This window comes from Tachysurus fulvidraco, chromosome 16, assembly GCF_022655615.1.
Source record: "Tachysurus fulvidraco isolate hzauxx_2018 chromosome 16, HZAU_PFXX_2.0, whole genome shotgun sequence".
NCBI lineage: Eukaryota > Metazoa > Chordata > Actinopteri > Siluriformes > Bagridae > Tachysurus > Tachysurus fulvidraco.
Window position 1 is genome coordinate 14,542,923 of NC_062533.1, and position 23,513 is coordinate 14,566,435.

At 38.8% G+C, this 23,513-nt stretch overlaps 1 protein-coding gene across 3 annotated transcripts; it reads right to left on the reverse strand.

The window, feature by feature from the left end:
• Positions 1–429: 429 nt before the first annotated feature.
• On the reverse strand, positions 430–22,566 carry rnf217 (ring finger protein 217). Of its 3 annotated transcripts, none has more exons than XR_003441871.2 (7): positions 21,367–22,566; positions 12,694–12,924; positions 10,871–11,035; positions 7,329–7,530; positions 4,564–4,635; positions 4,209–4,420; positions 430–1,431 (listed from the first exon to the last, which is right to left on the reverse strand). XR_003441871.2 is itself a non-coding variant. In XM_027155404.2 (6 exons), the coding sequence occupies exons 1-6, from the start codon at positions 22,225–22,227 to the stop codon at positions 4,344–4,346; spliced, it is 1,608 nt and encodes a 535-aa protein (XP_027011205.1). In that variant the 5' UTR covers positions 22,228–22,566; the 3' UTR covers positions 430–4,343. The 3 variants fall into 3 exon arrangements, 1 of the variants encoding a protein (XP_027011205.1); XR_003441870.2 differs by having other exon boundaries at positions 3,389–4,420; XM_027155404.2 differs by having other exon boundaries at positions 430–4,420.
• Positions 22,567–23,513: the final 947 nt, after the last annotated feature.

A 23,513-nucleotide genomic window follows, 5' to 3' on the forward strand; every position in this document is an offset into this window, starting at 1 on the left:
ACCCTCTCTGCACCTCCAGTGGTGCTGTATAATAACTGACCCTGTGCTCTAACCTCAACTTCCAAAGTTGGGATATGTAAAGAAAGGATTTCACTTTGCTGTAATGGATATTTGACAGAATAAAGGCATGTATCAATACTGTGTTTATTCAAGTCTGGTCTTTCTTTCCTTATACAACAGGTATAGATTACTCTGTATCTTGACTTCCTACCTACAGCAATAACGACTTCTGGTTCTTTGACATTTTTTTTTATTAAAAAAAGAATTTCTTTGACAATTGTTTATAAAAAAAATTAAGAAATGCACTGTTTTTCAGAGAACTAAAATTTGATTTTAATGGATTTGAAAACTCGACTGCAAAACTCTGTGGTTTGCAAATGAATTGTGCTTGAAGAAAAAAAAAAAAAAAAAAGGACAGACAAGATAGGCTGTTCTACTTGCAGTGTTTGTTGCATTGTGTCTTTTTAATTATTAGCATTAAGGCCAAAACCAGATATTTGGGTCACTATTATTACACCGTCAAGATTAATAAACAAATCTTTGTATTTCACCCCGGTCCTTTTAATTCCACGTAGTAACCATGGTCTGCCGGAGTTGACCGACACATCAGACTCTGAACATAAAGTGCAGCAGCGTACAAGATTAAGCATTGTAAGAGGATTTGGGGAGGTACAAAACAAAATCAAGAAGAAAAAAAACATACATACATATAAGGTGTATCCATACCAAAATTGTTAATTATTAAAAAAAAATGGATTGTGCGGTGGTCTCATACATGTACCACAGGATCATTTGGAAAGTGTGCATGCACTCATGACTTAAATGCGACTCAGAATTCAAATAAGTTTTAAAAAAAAAAATCCCTCTAAAACAATCCCATTTACAGCATATTAAAAGGCACAAAAGGATAAAAGATACATCAGAAATACATCAGTAATACCACTGAAAGTGACCCAGTCAGGGCCTTTGGCTCACAGCAGAGTGCAACAGCAGGTCTCAAATAAATGTCCATGGACCTTTTCCTTGTTTCTGATTCTCGATGCGAGAGCAAGGCTGTGATCTGACAAACACCATTGCAGGAGTGAAAGAGTTGTGTGTGAATGTCCGAATGCACTCCCTGAGAATAAAAGTGCCGTGAAAATCTCCAGCCTGATCGTATGTTAGATGGAAACGTGTGATTGTCATCACCGAAACTCTGTAGGTAAGCTGTGGTACGAGCGCCTCGTCCGCCTCAGACACCGTGCCTTTCTCGAGTCAATGTTTGTAACAAACATGTGAGCGTATTATACAACACTGGATATGAGTCTGTGATATTCATCGCCGTTATATCAGCCGCTCATCATTAATGATTCAACGGACGTCACTGGTGTCAAAGTTCAGATACGGAACACATGTGCAAATATACTGGAGGTTCACTTCTATAGGATGAACCTGGGAATAAACAGATATACAATGGATTTTGAAAAGTCTACACACCCCTGTGAAAATGTCTGGAATTTGTGATGTAAAGAAACAAGTCAGAACTTTTTTCACCATCAGTATGAATGTACAAAATAAGCTGTCATCAGTGAGATGATTCTGTTTAAAAACATAAAGATTAGTGTAGGTGTTGATGGGAGAGGAGAGGGGTAAAAAAATGAGATGTACCTTGGAAGCACTGCAAAGCCCATCCTGAACAAATAAAGACAAATGTCTCACAACAGAGACATCACTAAGAACAGGATGTCCTGAGGACAAGACTAAAATAAACCAGAGAGGCTACCAAGAGACCTACAGCAACATTAAAGGAGCTGCAGGAATATCAGACATATGCTGATTACTCTCAACAATCTCTCCTTTTCTTCATGACTGGGCCATGGTGTAGGACAGTTAGAGGAAAAAACATCCAGGCTTAACTAGGTTACTCCAGTCCATGTGGCAAAGTGTGTTACGGTCTGATGAGACCAATTCCAAAAGGTATGTTTGTGGGGGAAAAAAAAAACAAACCCAAAAAAAACCACCCTACCCACAGTGAAGTATGGTGGTGGTGGTAGCATTATGCTTCACTGCTGCTTTTCTTCAACCAGAACTGGGACTATTATGAAGGTAGAAACAATCATAACAGTCGATTTTAGTCCAAACGTTTCAGGTGTTTGCTAGTAAGCTGAAAAGGAATTTCGCCTTTCTGCACCACAACGACCTGAAGCATCTAAATCAACAAAGGAACAGCTTAATCAAGAGAAGATCCAGATTAGTCAGAGCTCAGACATGAAGCTGTCTGTACAATTGAAAGGTTCTTAAATATTTGTGCAGAAAGTGTGGGAAAATATTTGCCAAGTTGCAATGTGCCGTGCTGATAGCCTCTTACACAAAAACCCTGAGTAGTGTAATAAAATCAGAAGGTGCTTCAATAGAGTATTGGTTAAGAGACAGCAATACTTATGCAACCACATTATAGTCCCCTAGTTTGTTTCCTAAAATGTTCCTGGATGGTTTCCCCTTTATTTTGTAATTCCACAGTGCGGGTGGAAAAAGTTCTGACATCATTTATCTTGGTTTCATCTTTTTTTTTTTTGGATGTAGAATTTTTACTTCAACTGTACTGGAGAATACAGATGTGCCTTCAGATGTTCGCCGTGTGAACATCAGGCCTCGTTTACACTTCATATTAACTTGCGATTTTATGATCACTGGAAAAACATACAGTACATCATGACCTAGATTTAGTGGGTTTGTGGCATCCTTTGGGTGTGAAGCCCCAGGTATGGATATTTACATGTATTCACACCAATACAGTGCTTTTTTTTTTTTTTTTTAACTTATCACCAGATCTGATTAAAGGTGCCAGTATTTTCAGTTCAGCTTTCAGAACGCTTTGTGTGGCATTTTAGGAAAACCCTACATTTTTTTAATCAAATTTATATATAAATATATATTTACTTACACACACACACACACACACACACACATATATATATACACGTATATACATGCATATATATGTATATACGTATATATATTAGTTCTGAAAGCTCTCTCCTTTGCATGTAATGCTGTTTTTTTTCTTAAATCAAAATTTTTAAGAATTAAATCAAACGCCATTGCAACACATATACGACAAACTGATTTGCTCTCATTTACATGAAAAATGTAAAATATAAATATTAAATATAATGGCTATCCTTATACCCACATTTGTCTACACACTACAGCAATTTTTCCAATCGTATCTACCTGATGTGATAAACAAGCATTGAACGAAGTGGCAACTGTTTACTGCAGAACTGCATCACAGGCATTTTAAAATGCTAAAAATGAAAATGCAGCGTGACGACAGATGGGGTGGCTCAATGTCAACAGCATAAACGATAAACAGCACTTATGCTTTTACTGATCAGAGACTACAAACCTCGCCCTCTTGTTTCGAGGTCATGGATTTTCCACATCCTGTGTCCTTTCCCCTTCAGTGAACTGTCTGTTTAACCTGATAACTAGTTTAGCTCAAAAAAAAAAAAAGCAGAAAACCAAACTTTTCATGTATCCCCTGCAAACATGCAACTAAACCATAAATATTGGCACCCCTGCTGGCTAAAGAAAAGCGAGTATAACGTCACCTCTAACTGCCTCCCAATTACACCTCGCACCTCCAACACTGAATACATATAAATACCAAGTGTAATAGCACAGGCAAGTTTGGATATGGATCTGCAGATACATGGTGCATGTTGTGAGGGGTAAACAAGGCATCAGGACTGATACAAATGGCATGGTGATAATCTCCCTGGCATTAAGTCTGCTCAGCATCCGAATTTGGCATAGATCCCTGGCTAATCTGCAGCGGCTGTTGTCTTCAGTGCGGGAACGAACGAATAAATGCACACACACACACACACACACACACACACACACACACACACACACACACACACACACACACACACACACACACACACACACACACACACACACACACACACACACACACACACACACTTACTTTTGATGAGGGTGCAAAATTCCAGTAGAGATGCAGTGCAACATGCTGGGTCAGGGTGTGTGTGTATGAACTGAATACCCATTGACATATCCATCACCCTCATTGCCCCTAAATAATCACTTGAAACATCCAGATAAAAGCATTCTATGTGGTAAAAAGAACAAACGACTCGCACATGAAGCGCCAATTCCGTCTACAGGAAAGTGTGTAAACTGGATGAACTCTCACATACGCTGTTGTGCTGTGAAAATCCTTGATGGAGAAGCCAACCATGTTGGAGGTAAAGGAAAACAACAGAGCATTCACTTGACCATCATCCATATCAGTGTGTAGTGCGCATGTGAGTGTGTGTGAGAGAAGCGCAGTCTTAGCACAGCCAGCGTCCCATGCCATTAGGGTGTTTATTCTTCTTACAGATGTAGTAAATGGGGAATGCGACCAGACCTGAGAAGAGAGACGATAAACAATAAAGGGATATTTCAAGAAGCAAGAACGAGACTTTATGTCTATCTTTGGTTTAGATATGGACAGATATCATGATTATGAACCACTTCGAATAAATGAAGATAAGTGACTGAAATTCTTACCTATAACCAGAGCCAAGGCTCCGATCACCACCACAAGCACAATGAGCACCGGTGCCACCAGCACTTTACCTGCTGCAGAATGAGCCACACACAAGTTTGTTAGTTTTCAAATATCAAAGAAAAAAATTTATATACAGCAAAAGTAATGGCACCCTGTAAAAAGTGTCAGCATTTGCATTTTTGTGTGTGTGTGTGTGTGTGTGTGTGTGTAGAGCTGACAAGCTGCATTCATCAGACTACATTACTGGCAGACTGACTGAGGTCTTTCATGATTAGTCATCATTTAGTCTTCTACAGCTCTCTGTGAACTTTACCTTTTATGGAGTTTTGTAGGTGACTAAATATAAACCAGCTTTGCTGAGAATGTGATTGAAGTTTTTCAAAAGACACGCGAGTCGAAATAAATTTCACTTTTGTTAATCAGCCTAAAACAATCACTTTTTATTTACAATGAAAAAAAAAAAAAAGATTATTCACAATTATATTTACACTTATGGCATTTGGCCATAAATTTGGCCCTTATCCAGACTATTGTACAGCATAAAGTCTGACTCAACATGACACGTATCCACACGTGGACAAAGCCATGTGATCATATTGAATCAAATGAATATTACTAAAAAAAAAAAAAGAGGAACAAATGTCCTTTCTTGCTACTTCACCGATATGTCCTTATGTAACCCAAAAACGTCTAGTCATTAACTTAATGTGTGTTTTCCGAGAGCTTGATTTGTTTTTCTTATGTTTAATGATTAATGGCCCTTGCTTGAAGCTCAAAATTTCTGACAGCTCATGAACGGTGACTTGCCGATGAAGTTTCTCATTATAGCACATTTTGTGCTTCATGCTAACATGCTAAGTATATTTATAGTGTCATTGCTTAATACTTTACCAACAGATCTAAGGTAAATGTTAAAATTTCTGATCTGTTGCATTAATATCATCATTTAACCTTCATTGATTACTCACAGACGTCAGTACACCCCACATGTCTTTGTAAATATTTATTATATCTATGACGACACTGAAGAAATGACACTTTGCTACATAGACCATACGCTGCACACTGCATCAATTTGGTCTGCATGGCTGTCATCCTAGAAGGAAGCCTCTTCTAAAGATTATACACAAGAAAGCACGCAAGCAGTTTGCTGAAGACAAGCAGACATGGACATGGATTACTGGAACCAAGTCCTGTGGTCTGATGAGACAAAGATAAACTTTTTTGGTTAAGATAATATCAAGCGTGTGTGGCGGCAAGCAGGTGAGGAGTACAAAGACAAGTGTGTGTTGCCTACAGTCAAGCATGGTGGTGAGAGTGTCATGGTGCTGCCGGCACTGGGGAGCTTCGGTTCTTTGAGGGAACCATGAATGCCAACATGTACTGTGATATACTGAAGCAGAGCATGATCCCCTCACTTCGGAGACTGGGCCTCAGGGTTTTTTTTCCAACATGACAACGACCCCAAACACACCTCCAAGGCGAACACTGCCTTGCTAAAGAAGCTGAGGTTAAAGGTGATGGACTGGCCAAGCATGTCTCCAGACCTAAACCCTACTGAGCATCTGTGGGGCATCCTCAAACGGATGGTGGAGGAGCTCCAGGTCTCTAACATCCACCAGCTCTGTGATGTCATCATGGAGGAGTGGAAGAGGACTCCAGTGGCAACCTGTGACGCTCGGATGAACTGCATGCCCAAGAGGGTTAAAGCAGTGCTAGAAAATAATGGTGGTCACACAAAATATTGACACTTTGGGCCCAATTTGGACATTTTCACTTAAGAGGTGTACTCACTTTTGTGGCCAGTGATTTAGACATTAATGGCTGTGTGTTGAGTTATTTTGAGGGAACAGCAAATTTACACTGTTATACAAGCTGTACACTCACTACTTTACATTGTAGGAAAGTGTTAATTCTTCAGTGTTGTCATGAAAAAAATATAATAAAATATTTACAAAAATGTGAGTGGTGTACTCACTTCTGTGAGATACTGTATCTGTATACAGGTATAATGCTATAAAAGTGAAGCGTCTCAGTCACACTGTCCGGCTGAACTGAATTGGAGCTGAATTGTACAGTCCTTCATGCTACAACAGGACAATGATCTGAAACACACATCTAAGCTTTGCCAGAACTATATGAAGAAAAAAGAACAAGAAGGAAAGCTGAAAATGATGACATGGCCCCCACAGTCACTGACCTTAACCCTATCGAGTTAGTATGAAACGAACTTGACAGAAAGGTTAAGGCCAGACAACCAGCCAGTGTTGATCATCTGTGGACAATTCTTCAACCGTTCTGGAGTGAACTTTCAGAATAATATTTAGAATTCCTACTTGATATAATGAATAGTATTTGTTCATCTGCAAAAGGTGGTCTAGGATCTATAGTTTTAGTTAGACAAAATATGTATTTTTGTTCTTTAATTTTTATTTTCTGTATATTATTGTTGATATAAACGCATATCCAGTGAATGTTATGGTATTATGTTGTTTCTTTAAAAATAGAACAAAAATTTAACGGTGTCTGCCATCGGTTAGCTAGTCATGCTAGCTAGTTTTTATATACTGCCCATGTTTCCCTATTGCCTAGCAACAATATTCTCACCCGACTCCTATAAACACTGTGGTGTATCATGATTTTTAGCTTGATCATTAATAAAAACATATGTATAGCTGTGAAATCAAGCGGATTTTTAGATTTTTACAAGAAAGGTGTTGTGTTTCATAACAGTGCTGATAAGTATGCAGCTAAACACGCTCACCGCACACCGATCCACGGATGAAGCGACGCAGATGCGGTTTCTCGGGCAGATAGCGGTACTTGCAGCCGAACACGCTCAGGTTGGAGGTGTGATCTCCGAAAAAGCGCAGCTGCCGATATTTCTCACCACAGCGGTAACAGAAGTTGGTGTTGCACTGCCTGCAAGTCATGTGATCGCACCCATCCACTCTCTGGATATGGACCTGCATGAAGATGCATAACAGGGTTAGGCTTATCAACTGCTTATACCAAGTAACACTAATGTCATCAAAAGGTGTAGCTAGGATCATTATTTAGTTTAGTTTAGAACAGCAGGAAAGGCTATCATTAGCTTTTAATGGGTTAAATTTGGCTTTCTTTTTCATCTGTTGTGTATCTGTTTGCACTCGTTATTACCTCTGTGAGGTAAAGAGTATTTTTACTATCACTATATTTCCTGCATTCAATGCTGAACATGGACACTGTTTGAAACAGAGATTAAAACTCTCAACAATGTTGCTAGACATAAACCACTATAATGTTTTCACTGAAATATCATTGTGCGCGTGTGTGTGTGTGTGTGTGTGTTCTCTATCAGTTGCTGCCTGAATCAAAGCTTGTGACATTGCTGATTCACATCCTTTCCTGTCTTTGTTTTGAAAGGATCTTTCCCGAACCTCAGACATTGAGAATGTCATGAACAATCCAAGAAAAAAAAACAAAAAAACAACAACTCAGCAGATGAGACAAAATCTAAACCATGAACAGGAGCAGAACAGCTGTGATTAATGAGAACAGACGCTTTCCAGTAAACCTGGCTCTAAAACTGGTTTGTCGCTGAGGGAAAACGTGTTGCTTCTTCAGTCCAGCTCAGTTGTGTTGCCAATTCAAAATACACTAAAGCTGTTTGATTCAATTCTACTTTATTTGTGTGGTAATTTTTAACTAGACAAGGTTATACATGTAGATTTAGATGCAGAGGAAAGGAAATCTTTCCTGAGACGGCGAGGAAGGTAAATTGAGAGGATCTCAAATGGGTAGAAACTGGATAGTCAGATTATAAAGAATTACACCTCTAGAATTGTCTACTGTAATGTCAAACTCTAAAGAATATGCAGTGTAAGAATCATGACCCTCATGATTACATCTGCAGTTTTTAGGTAAAAATCTACAGCACCCAGATGTACTGTATGCATTTATTTATTGAATTATTTATAAGCAGGAACTATAGAGTATTCACCTGGGATCATCGATCGATTTGTTCAAGTTTTTAAAGTATATAAAACCTTTTCCTGACCAGACATGGGGCATATTTGCTGTGGTGTAGCCAAGTATAATGCAGGTCTCTGCCTGTTCATGCTGATCATCACAAAGCTATAGGCACTAATTTTCCCCTCCTGGAATGATTTACTTCTGTAGCACTAAATCAATGGAAAGAATTTGAGAAAAGGGTATGTGACACTTTAAACTTTCTAGACATCAAAGTGGAAGTATAAATGGTTTATAAACCTAACTTAGCTACTTAGATATTAGCTATTTAAGCTAATACTGTCCTGCAATCTAATAGACCATAAACCATAGAAAGAAAATGAGCTAGCTGGCTAGTTAACTAGCTTATATTTGCCAAATAGTATTGTCTCCATCTGTCTCTTCACATAAACATTAGTTTATTAAACTGCAGTAAATATATCATAGGTAATATTTGCCAAGTTAGCCACCATGCTAATCTCAGTTAGCTTCTATAGCTAAACGTGTGTTTGTGTAATAAACACCTGTATGTTTGTGTAATAATTACCTCAAACATTATTTGGTTTAACGGTAACACAAAACCTTAATCAGAGGAATATACGTTTTTCATACTTCACTGAGTACTACTTCAATTACAAAAAGAGAATCTTGTTTTCTTTCGTTCATTCATAAAAGTCATTTGGCTATTCCCTAAAATTCTACTCAGTTAACAAATTGTGACTATACTCATGTTTCATGATGGCAGAACCCATGGACGTTCAGTATGTGGCTGATGCTAACATGCTAAGTGTAATTACAGTGCAATTTGAGCCATACACAACCTTTTCTTAGTTATTTATCAACACATCTGAGGTAAATGTTGATATTTCTGACAACTATATTGTGTTTTTATAATCATTTAAGCTTTACTGTATAAACAAATAGCTGAATAGTTGTAGTCTTGCTAGCTAGTGTCTTCTGTGACTTCAGTAATACATTTATGGCAACAAATCTGACCCAAACACCAGTCTATGTTATTTATGAAATAGAAAATAAAAATAAATCACATCATATGCTAGTAGCCTGATCATTATGGATTAAAATTCAAATACAAAAAAGCTCTGAAATTCATGTACATATTTCTAAGATTCTGCTTTTTCACTCATGTTGTTGCAGATTTGTAAATGTTTGTGTAAAACTGAATAAGAATGCCAAACAGCAGCATTTTCACTAGTGGTCTCAGACTGTTGAAGTTTCAATGCTGTATGATCACAGGATATGTAAAAATCACAGTGTGTTCATCACGACATCACAAGATCTTCATCACAAGGTGTTCACACAGTGGTAACACCATATGATGTAGAAGGTCAACAAGCCAATACTTGTTTTCGGTTTTTCTAACTAACCTTTCAATTAAAGCAGGAGATACTGTATATAAAAAGAGCTGCAATCTTTCCAGACGAATGCATGTGTAATCTGTACAATAACCCTAATTTACAGACATAGCCGATTAGGATGAGACTATAATCCCAGAGATGCTCTGGTAATAATGACATTACACCACCTCCTCATGTAACACTAATTCGATCTGAATAGTGTTTAATAAAAATGTTGCTGATTCTGTATAAGTTAGACCCAAGCAAAGCTTTTGTGCAGAGCTGCAACTTCCTGAAATGGAACATTTCCACTTATTGTTAGGACGGAGACAAAAAGACAGACAGAGAGAGCAAGATGGAAAGAAAAAGAGAGAAGGAGGAGGAAGTGAGAAAGAAAACAAACATCCTCATTTCACACTATTATTAGAAAAAACGATCTGACACAGAAGCAAACATGGTGTTACGCTTCTCTCCCTAACCGACACAAATCATAACCCATCTCCTCTAAATCCCTCAAGAAAAAAAGAGCTGAATTTTCCCAAAAGTTCCAAGTTGAATGCTCTCTGTATCTGTTATTCTGATCGAAAAACCTTTTGGTCTGGTTTGGGGGTCATTGTGTTACCAGAACAGCAACTGAACTGAATTGTGGAATGTTGGCCACTTCATTCACTCAACACTTAAAGATTTGCTCACAGATCTGACAAAGAGCCAGGCTACCAGGCATTGAGGTTGAATGAAAATGATCCATTATCTATGATTGCATACTTATGCTGTGTATTGATGGTGATATAGGAGACTTTAAATGATATAGTATGTTATTAAAGTCAGAGGTATGCCAACTCAATAGAAGTTAGATCAAGATAAATATTATACTATGTAAACTAGTGCTGTAATAAAGGTGTGTGTGTGTGTGTGTGTGTGTGTGTGTGTGTGTGTGTGTGTGTGAGAGAGTGTGTTGTACCTTGCAGCGTGGGCATTTCTGGGCGTTCCTCTGTCCGTGCTCGATAATGCTGGCCCAGTTATGCAGCAGCTTGTCTCCCTTCCTGTACTCGCGGCACTTCAAACCCTCATGCCAAGGTGCATGGCATCTAAAACACCACACCAACTCGCACTTACTGCACTGGATCTGTGGGCAAACACTGAATTAGAACACAAAATCCTGACAGCACAAATATGACCATAAAAACCACAATCAGAATCAAAATAATGGAAACTAAGCAGCACGTTGTTTAATAAAGCTTTGGTTTGTGAATAAAAACATATTTATGAACAAATTAAGGTATGTTAGTTCTTATATAAATATTAGCATGTACATTGACCCTTCCTAGGGCTGGGCGATATGGCCCTAAATAAAAATCCCCAATTTTTTCACAAAAAACTTAAATCGATTTCCCCCCCCTCCTACTGAAAAATTGTTCAAAAACAAGAAAAAAGAAATTGTTCAAAACAAGTTTTAACTTTATTTTGTTTTGATTTTCCCTTCTGGGAAAGGCAAAATGACAAGATAGCAGGCCCTGCCATTGTAAACAGTGAAAATATAACATAACGTAACATAACGTAAAATGTTACCCAACACAAAATTATGTGACCCTTTTTTCATTAAACACAAGTGTGTGGTCGTTGGGAAAATAAGCCGTTTGTAGGCAGACGCTTCGCAGAGTCCAGTCGTCGTTAATAAAATGCACCATTAAACTCATATAAAAGGCTGCATCGTTCGGCTGGACCATAAATCTGTTGTGGCAGAGTAAAACGACACCCCTTCCAGCTCCCTAGCGATCCTTTGGCACGTATGGTTATATCATCAGTTATATAGGCAAAGCAACTTCAGAAAAATATTTGCGGTTTGGTAGCATATACCTGGGGTCCAAAACTTTCAGCATGTGAATAAACTCCGGCTTTTCCACAGTATATATTGGCACCATATCTTTAGCAATATACATTGTGACTGCACCCGTGATCGCTTTCCAACGGACCCCAATTCTTATCATACTGGTTACAGTTTGTAAATGTTTCTAAGACGGTAGGTTGTTTTTTGGTGGGTGTGCATGTGCATGTGCTGCTGCGGTCTGAGCACAACATCTCTCCCACTCAACAGCATGCTTCTGTATAAGGTGCTGCAGTAAATTAGTTGTACTGCTACCTTTGCTAGCAACAGACGTTAAACACACTTTGCAGCGGGGTGTTGTGTGTTCTGCGTCTGACGAACCAATTCCATATGACAGATGACACTGTGCCTTTCTTGGGAACGAGTTCTTCCGTGCTCGCTGCCATGTTGTTTGTGTATCTCCATGGCAAACGCACGGGGGGAGGGATGAGCCCATTCGAAACCACGGGAGCTCAGAGGGGAACGTCAGCGGATGTTAAAGAGAAAACCGATTTTCATTCAAACAAGTTGACGTAAACTACATATTCGAGTAAATCGATAAAATCGATTTATCGCCCAGCCCTAACCCTTCCTATTATTAATCAGAAAAAGGGGGTATATGTTAAATGTTAATCACTACCATCCCACAACAGTAAAATAAAATGAACAAATAAAATAATTATATAAATAAATAAATAAATAAATAAATAATAAATAAAAGTCTAGCTTATATTAAAAATTAGCATTCCCTGATTAGACCCTCTGAAATTGTGATTATAGCTAGTGATTTTAGTGACTGTTGTAGATTTTATTTATTTGTTTGTTTGTTTATTTATTTATGCATTTACTTTTAAATATAGATTTCTAAAAAGTGCTGTAATGTAACTAGCTGTACAGTTCAATGAGAATCTCCACTCTACCTTGAACTTGGGCTCAACTTTGCTGTGCGTTGGCTCTCCGCGTCCCTTCAGCGAAGTGAACAAGCTACACTTTGGACAGGTCTTAGTTCCCGAGTCCAGTCTGCCAAGTTCCAGGAAGTACTTGTACTTCGCCACATTCTCAGAGGCCAGGTGGGCCAGCACCACGCTCTCGGCCAGGTACCCGCTGCACTCAGGGATCGGACACACTATCTCCGCAAGGCCTGAGACAACCTGAGGATGGAGACACGTACAGCATTAAACACATGGAGCTGTAAGGAACTTGTAAACATGAGTACAAAGAACTGGTTTGAAAAAAGTCTCATTAAAAACTAAATATATATATTCACACACACACACACACACACACACACACACACACACACACACACACACACACACACACACACACATTTTAATAATATCCCCCAATAATTCTAACACAAGTACAATAATAATAATAATAATAATAATAATAAATGGTTATTTAATTATTTATTCATTTATTTCTTTATACAATAATTAGATTAAAAGTTATGTTGATTTTATATATAATATATAAAATATATATATATATATTGCATCGTACTACAATGGTGTTATATTCAGCCAGAGGTTTGAGACATTTTAAATCAATATAAACAAAATAATTAATTTATGTTTGCAAATCTGATATAAAATGAATCCCAACATCGCTGGCTTTCTGTATGAGACGTTTTGACCTTTGTTGTGATAACCTTCCACTGAGTTTTAGATGCTTATGAAGCGCTTGGGGTGTCTCAGACACAAATAGGTTTGTTATCACCATTTACTTTGAAGATAGAAACCTTTTTTTGGAAATATTCGACAAAAATTTCACTCCTAGTAGGCTAGGTTAAAAACAGAAATACTTAAAAGTCCCGAGTGTTTACCATCACACGAGTCTTTAATCGTCACTATGCAGTGTAACATGACCAAGACATTCAATCCTGAACATGGACACAACAAACCAGGCACAAATTCCCAGAGTACCTCAGAATATTTGAAGTGATGACAGAAGCACAACACAGTAATACCTGAGTGTCTGCTGAATGACTAAATATAAAATGTACTGTAGTAGACAATACAGTGACCGATGGGACTCAAAGATCGGCGTTTCAGTTAGAAAGTGGTTCATGAGTACAGTTTATACAGATGTCTAGAAAAGCACCTGAGGGAATCTGCTCTGACTAAATTTAACAGCTGAATGAAGTTTAATGTGAAGGCGTGCGGCTCGGTGCACACTGACCTTTACAAGTCTGCAGCGAAAGCCTTAAGCATTCCATTTGGATATCTTACATACCAGAGGAACAGATTTTGGGTTCATGCCCAGGAATCAGACGCTTCCAGCAACTAGCTTGGATTTTCCATAAGCCTGTTCGACTTTACTTATACTGTACAACTCGGGGAAACAGCTCGTTCGAGTTCCCATACTACACTAAAACAAAAAAGGTTTCTTATAAAGAGCTGCACAAGACAACATACTGTCACAATTTCATTCAGTCTCTGGAATAAAGACAGCAAAGGACCATTTCCAAAAGGAAATTTACCACTAGAATGTCTGGACAGGGGTGGAGGGTGGAGTGTTAGTGGTGGTGGTGGGTCTGTTGACATGGGTCCTTGCTCATAGCATACATGATTAAATGTTCGAGCCTAAACCCAGCCTGTTGACTCACAAAACTGAAGTTTATGAATTCCCAGATTGGTTGTGTGTACTACTCTGGTACAGTCTACTCTAGTGATATCTGGTGTTCTAATGTTAGCCAAAATTGCTAAACATGACGACATCCATTCATCCTCTGTACCTACTTTTCCTGCACAAGGTGGCAAGAAACCTTGAGACTATCGTAGGCCCTGGTAAGGTACAATCTCTCACACACTGTATGTTCATACACTATGGACATATTGACCGGTCTACAGTGCATGTCTGGACTGGAGGAGGAAACTGGAGAACCCACAGAAAACCCTTGAAGCACAACAGAGCACACAGGAAGGAGCTGGGAATCAAACCATCAACCTTTTAGCTGTGAGGCAACTGCGCTCACCACTAAGCCATCATGCTCTATAAATCATTTGTGCTATTTCCAAAGCTATTGAGAAAATTACCTCAAAATCTGACCGATTAGAATTCAAGAACTGAACAACGCTATGGTAACATTTTTGATAAAAACATGAAACTTGGTTAATCATTAAACATTTGCTGATCATATATAATGTTCTCATTCTAACTAATGTTAATTCTGTCTGTGTGTTTAGTCTGTAAGCATTTCAGTCATTTTTTGTTTGTTTTTGTAACTTTAACATTTCAGGTCAACGTTTTCCAGAAGACAAAAAGCACAACATTTCCAAAACTTCTTTCCCAACCTGCTGCCAAAATATTGGAGGCAGATGATTGCCTACAATCTACTCACAGTGAAATTAAGAGGCCCAAATTGTTCTTGACAATTAACCTATGCACAGAGTAAAACCCATGAAGATATAGTTTGCCAAAGCTGGACTGAAATAACTTGAGTGTCCTGCACAGAGCCCTGACTCATTGTACTGTACATCTTTTTGGGATGAGCAGGAATACTGACTGAATCTATCCCAGGTCATTACTCCATGTATAAAATGTTGAAGTAGAGTTTTTATGGTAAAGAAGGAGCAAAATTGTGTTGTGTTGCACTGTACTGTACCATGCAGATGAATCGCAATCATGCCTTTGCCAAAAACTACATGTTCGCAGAAAATCCCAAACCCATTCTGTAAACGAGTGCTACAATAAAGAGCCGTGACACAAATGGTGTACTGACAATCTATTAAATACAGCAGTACTTGGTTTGGGATGTGGGCCAAGTACACGCACCTGTCAATACGTAATGATCTGCTTACATTTCCTCAGGATTAAGTGTTATTAGAAGAATAATCCTAAACACTGGGTGAAAGAGATATCCTTTTCACCTCTCGCTGGATCTGCCACCAGCTGACACAAGACGGGTAGTGTTAGCAGGGTAGCTAAGTAAAAAAAGCATACACCAAGGTGAGAAGATAGCAACGATAACCCAGTAACTTACCACAGAATTGAGCATGACAAAAAAGTGAAAATCCATCTAGTCCTAATTCTCTAATAGAACCAGACTTTTCATTCTCACAGCCCTGTTTACCCTCTTTGACTCTTAAGGTGCTTTTCACACTTGAAACAGTTGCCCCAGGGTCAATTTAACCTCAGGGTAAAAAAAATAAAAATAAATAATAAAAATAAATAAATAAATAAATAAATAAAATAAAATATATCCTGGGTTATCTAATTTGACGTTTCACACCACTCATATTTTACCCAGGATTAACAATTCATCCTAATCTGACGTTTCACACTGTACATTTACATAACTGTGACAATGATTGGATAAACACAGCATGCAGTGCGACTGCTTTATATAACGGCCATGTAAATTCTCAGTGGCTGAAAGTTATGTTAACAGAAATCGTACGATATTTATTGACATTTAAAAAAAAATCTGCAACATAGTTTATTAACAAATACACAAAACGTCTTTAGTGACTGTTTCAGTTTCAGCCAAAATTGCTAAAAATAACATCCATCCATCTATTCATCCATCCATCCATCCATCCATCCTCTGTACCTGCTTTTCCTGCCCAGGTTGGCACGGAACCTTCAAATTATCATAGGACATACCCCGGACCTTATGCCAACCCATCGTGAGGTACAATCTCTCACACACTCTATGTTTATACATTACAAACATACTGTCAGAGGAAACCCCTGAAGCACAACAATATTCATTCTGTCTGTGTGTTTGGCATTTCTGGTATCTTTTGCTCCACCCATGTCACCTTCTTCCAATCAGAGAGCTTCCAGAGTATAAATGTTGCCACACTTTCTCAAAGATGTGAGCCGGCACTTGAAAGAAAATATACAGTCTGCTGTAATCAGATCCGTTTAACAGAACGACGTCTTACGAAAGAACCTTTCCTGTGATTTCACTTTCCTCCTCATATGCTTTGGGTTATTAGCCCAGGTCCTGCTAATGTGCACGAGCAGAGCACTCTTATCCTAGGGCTCATAACTTAGTGTTCTCGCTCTTACATAGACATGCAGAAAGGAACCTGTGGAACCAGTTTGGAGAATATCAGAGACACCGGAGCTGACGTGGTGAGCTAGCAGTGAAACGCTAAAACCTAGCAATATTAACACGATCAGATAAAGCAAACGAAACCAGTTTAACGGTATTAAAGAAATAAGAAAAGTCTTTAATACTCATGGTTGAAGATAACCGTATTACGGTTAGGTGTAATGGAACGGTTCCGGTTCTAAAGGTTAACCAAACAAACAGTGACAAAACATGTTTCCATTCGGTACTTCTACACGCTTACAAAAACGCTAGCACTGTCAACACTCTCGGCATGGACGCTTCACAGCGGTTCTTTATTTATAGCAAAAAAAACAAAACCTAAGTACAAGTGCTTAGGGAATCATTTCCTTGAGCCTGAATCAATCCCTCTTCATCTCGTCAGTTCACGTGTTCGGCTCGTGGTTTGGAAGGAGCAGTCACGCTCGATTGGCAAGACTGTAAAGTCACCGTGTCCTTGTTTTTACATCCTCAGAGCAAGAGAAAAAAAACAAACAAACAAGGAAGTGATCAAGCACTTCAACTAGCCACTCAGGATTGATTAGGTTACGCCTTCTGTGGTAATCTTTTCCCCCTTTTTATTTATTTTAAAGCTTATTGTATGTGTGTGATACAAACGTATTTTTTTTTATCTAACTGCAGTTTTAGGGAAGTGTGTCATTCTGCTCAGACCACAGCAATTTGAAACAATCTAATTTGACTTAGCACTGAATGTCATATCAAGCTTATTAACGCTTTTCTAACCAGCTCCTAATTTTATCTCTCTGGAAAAGATTCACCTTAGAAAACTCCTGTGCTAAGAAACGTTATAAAGCACACGGACTGTTACACAGCACCGAGACTCAAACATCACCAGATCAATAATTCGACATTTGATCAACAGCAGCTCTGTAAACTAAACCAAATCTATTTGTTATAATAATAATAATAATAATAATAATAATAATAATAATAATTATTATTATTATTATTATTGTTCTTTCCCTCTTTATCTCTCTTACTCCATCTTTCTCTCTGTTTGTCTGACTCTCTCTTTCATTCTGTCTCTCTCTCTCTTTTACTCCCTGTCTGTCTGCCTCTCTCACTCTGTGTGTGTATCTGTCGCTCAACTTCTGTCGGTCTGTCTCACTCTCACTGTTTGTGTGTGTCTCTCTCTCTCATTCTGTCTGTCTCTCTCTCTCATTCTGTCTGTCTCTCTCTCTCATTCTGTCTGTCTCGCTCTCACTGTTTGTGTGTCTGTCTGTCTCTCTCTCATTCTGTCTGTCTCTCTCTTTCACTGCTTGTGTGTCTGTCTGTCTCTCATTCTGTCTGTCTCTCGCGTTCACTCCCTGTCTATCTGTCTCTCTCGGTCTCTCTCTCTTTCACTCCCTCTGTCTGTCTGTCTCAGTGTTTGAGTTGTTACTATAGAAACAATATCCTATTAGAACATTGTTCATGTTATAAAAGTTGATCCACACTCTCGGACCAATCAGATTTGGGAATTCAACCTAGCTGTAGTGTAACACGATCTAACACCTAAAAGCCTTCATTTCACATAAATACAACATTCAGTGCATGATATGATGGGATATGAATCATCAGGGAGGTGGTGTTATTTGGCATGTGATTACTTTTACCACCCAGAAGTGGACTGTTTTCCTATTACAGCCTTTCCTAAAGTTTTATTCCTCTTAAACTACAGCAATGTGCTGACATTTAAATTTGTTGAATTATTTTTCATCTTTTTAAAAATGTTTTGTTCATCTGTAAAACAAATGTACAGCAAAGTCCTGCTTTGTTTTCTAGCTCTTAAAGTTAAAAAAAACCCCAAAAAGGTCCCCAAGGAACCGAGAACATCAACAACATCTATTAACCTTAAAATAATTAGCTTCTTAAATTTCGCCATAGCAACTTTGATCTATTTTTTTACTACACGTCTTTAATCCGTATATTATTAGCCTTAGACGATGTGTTGTGTCTGCTATACAACTCCCTGGTTAAGCTGTTACTATAGAAACGCATTATGATGAGCGGCTTGTGGGCGGAGTCTAACTGTAGAATTCTTCCTGAATGAACAGGTCGACAATGCTGTACTTTATCATGCAGCACAACGCAATGCTCACAAATAATGACATCTTTCAGACACACGGTTTATGACGAACATTGTTTTAACAGGTCTGACTTGCTGAGCCTCACACATACAGTCACATGACACAAATCCTGACAAAAAAGTACACAACGCCAGAACTCAGAAATACACAGTGGTGGGCCTAATCGCAGTGTGATCATTTGATGGATGTTATCTTCAGCCATGTAACTTTAGGTTATTTCATGAAATAAAAATAATGCCACAAAAACAGTGCTCATGAATCCTGATTGGCCACGAAAAGACAGATGGATGGATGGACTGTTGAATGGACAAATGGATGAAAAGACAGATGGATGGATAGATAACCTGACAAACAAACTGAAAAGCACTCGGTTTTCAAAAGAAACAAACATAATAACCCCCACTAAAGATATTGCAAAATATATGGCAGAATGTGTAGCAGTGAATCAATTTACACAACCATCAACATGACACAGTCGCTACTGTCTGACCGTCATTTATATCCCCCATGTACCACCAAGTACCGAGCAAAACTCGCCCGGACAATTGGAACTACAAAAAAGAGTCAAGAAAACATCAGACGGAAAGATCGTCCTCATCAGATCAGCCTCTCTCTGACCCCTGAACGATTGTTCATACGAGTGCAAATGAGATTAGGGAAGAAAAGCAGCAACAGGCGAGCCGGTGTTACTCGATTACGCCAATGCCATCTCTGAAGCCTGCGGCCTGCACACAGCCCTTCCACTGAACTGCACGCTAATGTAATTAGTGCTTCCAGAGGCTGTGCTCTGTGATTAAGCAATCAATTTCAGTACAGCACGACTTCCGGCCTCCTCCCCTGTGCCTCCACGCACACAAACACTCAGGAAGGGACCTTTCATTGTTTCTCGTCAAGACAGAATTGCATTATAGCGGTCATCCGACAAGCAAATACGCAACACAAATATTTCTGGTCAGTTTATACGGCCTTTTTCTTTGGAGCCTTTTCATGTATGCTGTAATACTGTATGTTATCATTTCATGTTCACATTTCCCGCACTAGGCTTTGCTGATGATGACGAAGCAGGATGTTTATAACAGGAGCCTAAAGTAAAAATGACTGAGCTCAGGCAGCCATTAATATAGTAGAAGAATAGACCAAAAAAAGAAATTGTTTTTTTAGCTTTTAGGTTCATAAACCACCCACAAACGGATGGATCACGTCCGAGCTACACTGAAAACTTAGCATCAACAATACTTGAATACTGTTTCTATAGCAAAAGCTAATCCACTGGGACTTAACAAAGACTTTTATTCAACATGGAAGGAGCCTAGACTGGCAGTGCAACGTACCTGAATGATTTTGTGTCATTTTATATGTAGTTACTTAATTATAAGCCTTAGGCCCTGAAATTATATTGTATTGTATTTTCCTCTCAATTTTTTTTTTTTTTTGTAAAACTACAGATATAAAATCTGCACCAAATGGAAGGCAGCTGCGTTTAAAAGTTCCTTATTCTGGCCCTATCACGAGAGCGAGTTTCTTAGTAAAGGAACTTTAAAGGTTAAGGTTTGAGGTGGAGCGTTATACCTTTTCAAAACATAACGACAGATAAATTCAAGATTCTAGTGGAAACCGTTTTGAAATCGAAAGACAGGTCCGAAAACTCCCCAAATTCTTGAGTTACGAGAGCTAGACATTTAATACAGCGATCGATTCTGAAACAGCGGAGATCAGCAAACTGGTAAAAATTCTATATTGGTAAATAATAGTACACTGATTCTTTACACAAGTCACACAAACCATGGGTCTTTTTTGACAAAGATAATGCTATGTGGTAAGGAAATAGTACAAAACTTATGTTAGGTTTTGAGATGAAGTTACTGTTTGTAGCTTTTCTAAAAATCTAAACATAATAAATGGTAAGATATGAGGCAGGGTTGAAGTTTACTATTTCAAAACATAGACTAATGAAAGCTGAGGTTAAGTTTAGCGTTTACTCCTTTTTTTTTAACATCAAAATGGTATGAAAGTCCTTGATGCCCGATGACGCCTGAGATAGGCAAAGGCTGCCCGTGACCCGAGGTAGTTCGGATAAGTGGTAGAAAATGAGTGAGTGAGTGAGTGAGTGAGTGAGTGGTATGAAAGTGAAGTTCGGTCGAAAAGCAGGATTAGTTTATCTTTTTCGAAGACCAGAATGTTTCTGAAAGTTAATATCGAAGGGAAAAAAAATGGTGAACATACAGGTTTAGTGTTTATACCTATTAGAAATTAAAACTGAATGAAATTGTTGTAAATCGGTCAGCTTGATCAATCCCAGTGAGAGTTCTGTTTACACCCTACACAAACATAAGCTCTCTTGGTAAAACAAAAAAACAAACAAACTTGACTTTAAAAGGAAGTTTCTATATAAAATAAGGTAAAATGAAGAAATAATGGCATCCAAGCCAAGGTGGTACCTGAGAAGTGATGTATGTTTTCATACACTCTTCACACACTGGCTTTTTGCAACAGTGCAGGGAAGTGATGGATCTGACAACAAGACACACGCGACACTGTAAGGGGACGTTACCCACGTAGAGAACATTGTTCAACATTGGAGGTTCTACAAGGTCACTCAACGTGTACATCTCTGGAAAATGATCAAGTTCTGGATCTGGATCTGAATTTGAGGAGTCCGTATGAGGTAAAACATACACATCCGACTGAGACGGACTCCCATGTTCCGATGACAGTGTGGTTTCTGAAGGTTTCCTGTAGTTGTCATTGGCTATACAGTATACGGTGCAGTAGACGTGCTCTTTGGATCGGTGATGTTCATCTGCGCTTATGGAATCACGGTTTCCTCCAGAAACATGAAGTTCTGGATCTTCTAATTCCAAGGATGTTAAGAGATCTGGGACTTCTGATCTGGGATTTTCCTCTTCGTCGTGTAGAGAGTTGCTATATAGTCGTGTCCTTCGGTTCCTTCTCTGGTCCAAGTTCTCCAGCATGGAGTCGACTTTGTCCGACTCTCTCGGGGTTTCCACGTTACCGTCACCACCAGTTACAGATGTTTTACGTATTCCAAAATTTCTCTTCAGGATTTCTACCGGTGACGTTGTTCTACACGTGTCTTTATCCCTGCTTTCGTTTTTGTAGTACTGCGAGTCCAAGACATTGTCCACACTCGGCTCCTTGGTCTCTTCGTCTTTCTCTCCAAAATCAGAGCTTTGTGTCCCAACTTCAACAGCCACGTCCGAGACATTATCGACGCTTTCTCCAGTAAAACTAAGCATATTATTCGAGGCCACATTCACGCAGCCGACATCATCTCCCATTCCCGACACACAGACAAGTCCACATTTGTGAAATTGCCTTGTTTTAAACTCCTAAACAAGCGCGCAACTGCCATGAAGCTTCCACTTCCGGCTCAAGAAACAAAAACAAATCCCTGTTCGCTTCATCCTGGCTCCCGTTAGCCATTGTAAACGACGTTTTTCTTTTAAAATGAACCAAACACACCTTACTGTCCAACTGGGATTCAAAACGCACCATAATAAGTCATGGTAAAGAAAGGTAAAGAGAGACAGAGAGAGAGAGTATATCAGTTTGTCAAGCGTCACGCTCCCTTATTATAGTTCTAGGTGACATTTACCGTAAAGCCGGTATAACGAGCGCGATTATAAAAGCGGATCAAATATTACCTCAGAACAATAATAGTAATTCCAGGAAATGTCGTCGTTTCAAATATCGCAATATTCACATGTTTTGTTACGTGTGTACGTGCTTGTTATGCCCAGATGTTTTGGTCTGCGTGTGTGTGTGTGTGTGTGTGTGTGTGTGTGTGTGTGTGTGTGTGTGTGTGTGTGTATACAATTACGTTTGATAAACGTTTTTGAAAGGAACAAAATAAAACACGAACTTTACGGGCGCTTGTATAAAAAATACTATGGTACGTGTGTTATGGATGAGATGATTATCATTATTAATGTTATAACCTTGTTGTTGTTGTAAGAAAGATGGTGGTTGTTGTAGCAGAAGTAAAATAATAATAATATTATTAATACTACTACTACTACTTCTACTACTACTACTACTACTACTACTACTACTACTACTAATAATAATAATAATAACAATAATAATAACAGTAGAAGTAAAATAATAATAATAGAAGAAGAAGATGATGATGATGATGATGATGAAGAAAAATAACAACAACAACAACAACAGTGTTCACATCACACAGGACCTGTCTTGGTCCTGTCACATCAACACCCTGGTGAAGAAGGCCCGGCAGTGTCTGTACCATCTGAGACACTTAAGGGACTTCAAACTACCCTCTCAAGACTTTCTACACCTGCACCAGTGAGAGCGTCTTGACAGTTAGCATCACTTCCTGGTTTGGGAACAGCACCATGCAGGACAGGCGAGCCCCCCAGAGGGTGGTGTGATCAGCTGAACGTACCATCCACACTGAGCTCCCTGACCTGCAGGACATCTACAGCACACGGTGCCGGACCCAGGATCTGGATCTAGATCTGGATCTAGTACTGGACCTCTCCCCTTCACTGTATTCTGCACACCGTCAACTTTACACTTTAACTCTGGACTTGCACAACAC

Excerpts from the sequence above, each read along its gene's own strand:
- rnf217 (XM_027155404.2), bottom strand. The coding sequence starts at position 22,227 with ATGGGAGATGATGTCGGCTGCGTGAATGTGGCCTCGAATAATATGCTT. Across the intron at positions 12,925-21,366 it reads AAACATACATCACTTCTCAG|GTTGTCTCAGGCCTTGCGGA; the intron begins GTACCACCTTGG and ends CTCCATCCTCAG. Across the intron at positions 4,421-4,563 it reads AGCCTTGGCTCTGGTTATAG|GTCTGGTCGCATTCCCCATT; the intron begins GTAAGAATTTCA and ends CTCTCTTCTCAG.